This window comes from Coffea eugenioides, chromosome 8, assembly GCF_003713205.1.
Source record: "Coffea eugenioides isolate CCC68of chromosome 8, Ceug_1.0, whole genome shotgun sequence".
NCBI classification, from domain to species: Eukaryota; Viridiplantae; Streptophyta; class Magnoliopsida; order Gentianales; family Rubiaceae; genus Coffea; species Coffea eugenioides.
In genome coordinates this window covers 43,744,037-43,749,988 of record NC_040042.1, presented here as the reverse complement: position 1 = coordinate 43,749,988, position 5,952 = coordinate 43,744,037, and the positions used below count along the sequence as shown (strand labels likewise).

General features: G+C 37.1%; 1 protein-coding gene across 1 annotated transcript; it reads left to right on the top strand.

The window, feature by feature from the left end:
- Window positions 1-3,958: 3,958 nt before the first annotated feature.
- Window positions 3,959-4,865, top strand: LOC113780219 (probable lipid phosphate phosphatase beta). The gene has a single exon (XM_027326032.1). The coding sequence runs from the start codon at window positions 4,008-4,010 to the stop codon at window positions 4,653-4,655; it is 648 nt and encodes a 215-aa protein (XP_027181833.1). The 5' UTR covers window positions 3,959-4,007; the 3' UTR covers window positions 4,656-4,865.
- The last annotated feature ends 1,087 nt before the right edge of the window (window positions 4,866-5,952 follow it).

Here is a 5,952-nt window from a genome sequence, read left to right as displayed (position 1 = left end):
GATATCCGGTTGGTTCGATTTGCATAGGTGCATATGAGAATATCCGAATACTCCTGAAACCCGCAAGCGGGATTCTGTGTTTTTTCTATTTCAAGGTTAGCTCGCATGCGGGTTAATGTTATATTTGAGCGCGAGAAGAAAAAATTGGTAATTAGGCTCTTTGGGCATTATAAGTAAATATTTAAATTAATGGCAGTTTTATTACACCAATATTATTGTATTATCATTATTATGATTATTGTATTATTTCTTATGCAAATATAACATTTAATTATCCAAGCAGTTTGATTTTATTTTTACAATTTATAAAATTTTTATCACTTATATAATATTTTTAAAACCCTAATACATCTAAATTTGAATCTAATTTTCTACAAGTCATACTTATAAATGCGAAATCTAACAAAAAAGTTAAATACAATTTTTGCAGGTCAAATTTAACAAATGCGAGCTATTTGCAAAATTTTAAATATTTGCAACATTTTTTAAAACAAAAATTAGAAGCTTTCTGCAAATAATTCCCTACCTCTCAAAAAATACCAAAATAAAAAAGATAAGAGCTCGCATTTGCTTCCTAGAAATAATTCCCTAGCTCTTAAAAAAGGAAAAAAAAAATTGAGAAGAGCTCGCATTCGTGGAATGCGAGCTCAATAACCAGAGCTCGCATTCCACGAATGCGAGCTCTTGTAAGCTCGCATTTGTGAAATTCACAAATGCGAAGACCCCCCTGACGGAAATTAAACCCAAAATCACCCCTTTTGTAGAATTTTTTTAAAATTCATCACAAAGTTGGAAATTTCTCAATAGAAATACAACTTGTCTGGATTCCTTTCACTCTCTGATATCATTACGGTTGCTTTGCGATTACAGCGGCAAAACCTGTTTTTAATGGAGAAAGATGTAGGTGAATTCCATGATTCTCCCCTATGGCTTGAAGAGGCCATGGTTGCAGCTAAAACTTTTTACTCAGAGCTCTAATTGTAGCACAGCAAATGCACTTGTTATCACTCCAAATTAGTAGCAAAGAATGTTAATAGCTTGAAACCTAAGAGGTAGTTAAGTTGCTTTGCTTTATATGCTATTGCTACTGAAACAGCAAACCTTCTGGCCGTTGCAATTTGCAGCTAGCCGTTGCAAAATCTGCCAAATAACTGTTGCATGGCACATCTGGTGCATGCAATTTTTTGTATTGCACTTACCCCCCCTCAACTTTACTAATTAGTCCAAATCATTTATTCTTCTTTGAATCTTCTACTAATACAACTTCTGCAAAGGGTAGCTATGGAATAAAAATACCTTCTCACACATGAAAATAATATTTTAATCTGATTTGGACTGGATTGTTACCACAAAATCAAAAGCAAGGGAGGTAAGTGAAATTTTGAGAACCTCAGGGGATGTCAGTGAAAGTGTCAGAAACCTCAGGGGAGGTTTCTGAAATTATCCCTAAATATTATTATGAGTTTCGTTTCTTCCCCTTGCAGTATTGCCAACATACGTTATCATGGCAAAAAGTGGAGGATTGGCAGGAGAGTAGTTATCATGTCATGTGACTTAATGAGGTTAAGCCGCTTGTAATAGAAGAATTCCCTGATCTTTCCAAACAAATTTTTTTTTAAAAAAAAAAAAAAATCAAAGAGAAGAATTGATGGAGCAACTTCAACGACAGCAAATGAAAGCATTTACTTTCATTTGTTATTTTCCCAACCCTAGACAGGGTAAACTCTACCGTGTACTATGTATTCACTAAATAGTTTTGTGTTCTTTCGCTTGTTTTTATCCTGAAAACAGGCAGGTGCGAGTCAAGTCCGCTGGCAGCATTGTATAAAATGTTAAACCTTCATCATTTTATGGCCCCAGTTTGGATGTTATATATTGAGTTATTTCACTAAAATCTCTCGGATCCTCAAGCGCTCTCTATATATATACATATATATATATATATATCCCTTTTCATTTTATTTTCTTTGTTCTGTTCGAACACTCCAATCATTGCTAGCTGTAGTAATTTTTACCATCGATTAAAAGATGTCAATTCTCTAAACGATTATTGGGATGCAAAAAAAGAAAAAGAAAAAGAAGAAACTTGAATAATTAGTTTTCCAGATGTCATGAGCAATTGGCAAATCTTTTGTCTAGGTGGCCTGAAAAGGAAAGCTTTATAGCTTCGTATGCAGAAATTGGTTCTTCTTTATATACAATTTAATTTATTCAATCTCTTTTTTTTTTTTAAATAATAATATACACATGTTGATGCCTAGAATATTTCTTCACTGCTTAAGTTTAAAGAGACAGTTGGAACGCTAAAATATTCATATGTTAGACAACCTCCGAGACACGGAGTCGTGACTGGTATTCAACCTTCGGCTATTAAATGCTGATCATTTTTAACATGACCAGCTAATGTGAGTTTCATCACCACTTCAATTCATTAAACTTTGAATTTAATGCTGGTTTTAGGGACAATTTCAGCGGCAATGTGGCAGCCTGAGGAACCAGACTTCGAGGTGGAGGTAGTACAATTTTTAATAATTGGCATTAAAAAGTACTGCCAAGTAAATGTCGTTTTTCTGTGGCCTTGAACGGAGATGGTTTTACTCATCAGTTCAAGCAAAATAAATTGATACTATGGGAGACTGGATGAAATGTTGAATAACAAATGTTTCGAGTACGTTTTCCCTCCTGAAGATCAAAACATCATTGAGCCCATGTCATGCGTTGTTCCACACAATCAGCTCCACTGAGCTATATAGTGTTCAACAAACACATCATCACCATACGTTTATCCAACAAAACTATTGAATGCTTTTAGTAATCATCCACTTCTACCAGGAGGTGGATCTATTACATTCTTCTCATGTATTCCACATGCAATGATCATTTGTTTCGAGGAAGTTTTTGCTGCTCCTTCCTTTTTTTCCTCTTTTGGCCCTTAAAGATATCTTTCTTAGCGATTTCTTCCGCTAAAACTTTAAGGTGCAAAGTGCTAAAATAAAAAAATTCAGACTTTTGAAATGAACATGGGAATGCTTGGGGTGCAAAGTGAAATAAACCCTCCTCCCCTTCCATGGAATTTAGTTCTGTGAGAGCTTCATCTCTTTCGTTATTCAGGCGGCATTGATTCTGCTGATGCTGCGTGCCCATAGTAGCGGCGGAGTTCCACATGTCCGAATGTGGCCACTTCTGTATTACGGCCCAGTTAGAAAGGTTATGGACTATTGAACTGACAAAAAATGTGGTGTTCATCAGTTCCATGACGGCCCGGCACTTCACGACTCCTGCAACACCAACAGGGCAACTCCAACCCAAAATTTTAGCAAACAGTATGTGACATTTATTGGATGTCTGGTTTATGGAACAGCGCTTACAAATAGTATGTCTGGTTGGGTTAATTGTTAATGGGGGCTGCTCTAGAAAGCCATCCTTGTGGCTTGCTTAGAACTTGGAACTGACCAAGGTGTTTGGATCATGGGCTTCGCAATAAATTTGGACTTTACAACAAAGTCTTGCAGGCTAAATTCTTAGATTTTGCAACAAATAGTCATTGAAGTTCACTTGACTTCCATGCATGATTTCATCCTTTCCTGTTTCCAGGACTAATAAGGCGAGAAAAAGTTCTCAAAGATCACAAATGTTTTCTCTTACAATATGTGGCTTTTTTTTTTTGGATGGGGGGGTGAAATCAATGTGCAGCTTTAGTTTGTTCACCGTACCGTACTTGAATTTGGGGGTGAAATTTTGTAAAGAGAATGAGAAGCTGAACAGAAAGAATTAAAATCGATTTTCTATCTCATTACTAAACTTTCATTTTTTATTTTTGGTGTGTGTGTGATTTTTTTTTTTTGGGGGGTCAATGTTACTAGTAATATGTGAATAAGATTTTTTTTTTTTTGGTGAATAAGATGACAACGCCACCAACGACCAACTAACTATAACATCCAAGCCGTTAGTTAAAATCCCAATTTCCTAAAATCTCCCAAAAATCCACCCGTTCAAACCCTCAAAACATGGGCTCAACGTCCCCAACAATTCCACCACCGCCCTCCTCCGTCCTCCGCGACCTCATCAAATTCGACACTGCCCTTTCCCTCCGCCTCTACACCATAACGCAGCCCATCCTCCCTTACAGTCTCCTCAAATCCCTCGAATTCTCAGGGGACGGTCGCCTCTTCTTCCCTCTAATCCTGTCCCTCCTCCTCTACCCTCTCTCGATCACCACCGCCGCCACCACCAACCCTTTTCTCCTCGACCTGTTTTTAGGAGCACTTCTGGACCTCCTCCTCATTGGCCTCCTCAAACATCTCATCCGCCGCCCCCGACCCGTCTACAACAAAAACATGTTTGTGTCTTTCGCCGTCGACCACTGGTCTTTCCCTTCTGGCCATAGCTCTCGAGTTTCCTTCATTGCCACTTTATTTTACTTTTACTCCAATTGGGTCCGCAATCTTTTGATTAATTCAAGACTTAATCAATTCGTGGTGGAAAACATTGTTTTGATCGTCGCCTCCTGGGCTGTAATTACTTCGGTTTCTCGGGTTCTACTTGGAAGGCATTTTGTCCTCGATGTTTTCGCAGGGATGTTTCTGGGAGTTCTTGAAGGATTTTTTGTTTTTCGGGTTTTCAATAGTGAGAATCTCAGCTCATTTCTTAGATAACAATGGATGTAAGACCTTTTTCTGTAGTGATCTGGTGGGTATTTTGTTGGACATGTGATTGAGATAAATATTGAATAGTTACGAGAAAGATCTTCTATAGTTATTGGTTTCATATTTTCCCGCTTTTGGATGGTAATTATTGCAGTAACAACTGATGTTGATATTGTATCCCATTTGGTAAAATTTGCTTAAATCTGGCTATTGTAATTATGACAGTTTTGCACCGTTAAATTTACCTTTGTCTAGGTTTTGAACTTGGAAGAAATGTTGCGTCTCTTAAAAGTTGTTTTGCATAAGTGCAATAGTTAATTGAATGTGGATGATGAGGGAGTGTCTGAATGTTTTGTTCCATGACAGTTCAAGGAATGAAACCCTCGTGTAGTTATGAAGGATATATAAAGATTTCTACTGACATTTGCTATTGGAATTTTGTTTGGAATGTGTAGTATTTTAGTCAATTTGGTATAGTTTCAGCTGAAGTTAAAACTTTGGTGTACAGTTTTGGATGACCGAAGATTGTTTTACATTTAGGAAGCTATTAGCGATTGTGTCAAGAGAGCATCTGTTTTTTAAAGCTCTGAAATGTGTTGTAAGCTTAGCATTTAAATCAGTTTAAGAGTGCTTTGCTTCCCAAAGGATGCCTAGTATGTGTTGTAGGTTTAGCATTTAAGTCGGTTTAATAGTGCTTTGCTTCCCAGTTTAATAAGTGTGTTTTGCTTCCCAAAATCTCAGCAAGATGGTCTGGAAGAGCTTTTTTACATCTTCTTGTACTTGTACCTGTATCTGTAGATTAGTTGGAGACTCTCATCTAATTCATTTGCCTTCTGTTTATATCTGACCATCCGAGGTTTGATACTCTGAAAAGTTGCTGATTCTACAAATGTCGATTTAATTAATCATACGTATATCACATGATTGTGTAATGATAAGTGTGGCTCTGTGGTTGGTTCCATGTCCTTGTTTTACACTGTTTCAAAACTTGAAGCACCACGGGCTTTTGGTTGTGTGCTTTATGGGTTTTGTGGAAAATTGGCCATTTTTCGAGCCTTCTACCGGGTCGTGTATTTTGTTCTGTTTCATAAAGATCCTAGCTTGGCTTGTGAGAATTGGTCATCTTGGGTTACTTTAAGAAGATGGAGAAACTGTTTGTGTCCTTGTTTTGCTGTCAATGTCCTCCTAAAAAGGGTAGATGTAAGATGTGTCACTACCCAAAAGTACGAGGGAGCAAAACATTTGCTTATGGAATTTATATAATATGCAAGTAAATTGAAATCATATTCATCAGGTGATAAATCTG

Bases quoted from the DNA above. Each gene is read 5' to 3' on its own strand.
- LOC113780219 (XM_027326032.1), top strand. From the start codon at position 4,008: ATGGGCTCAACGTCCCCAACAATTCCACCACCGCCCTCCTCCGTCCTC.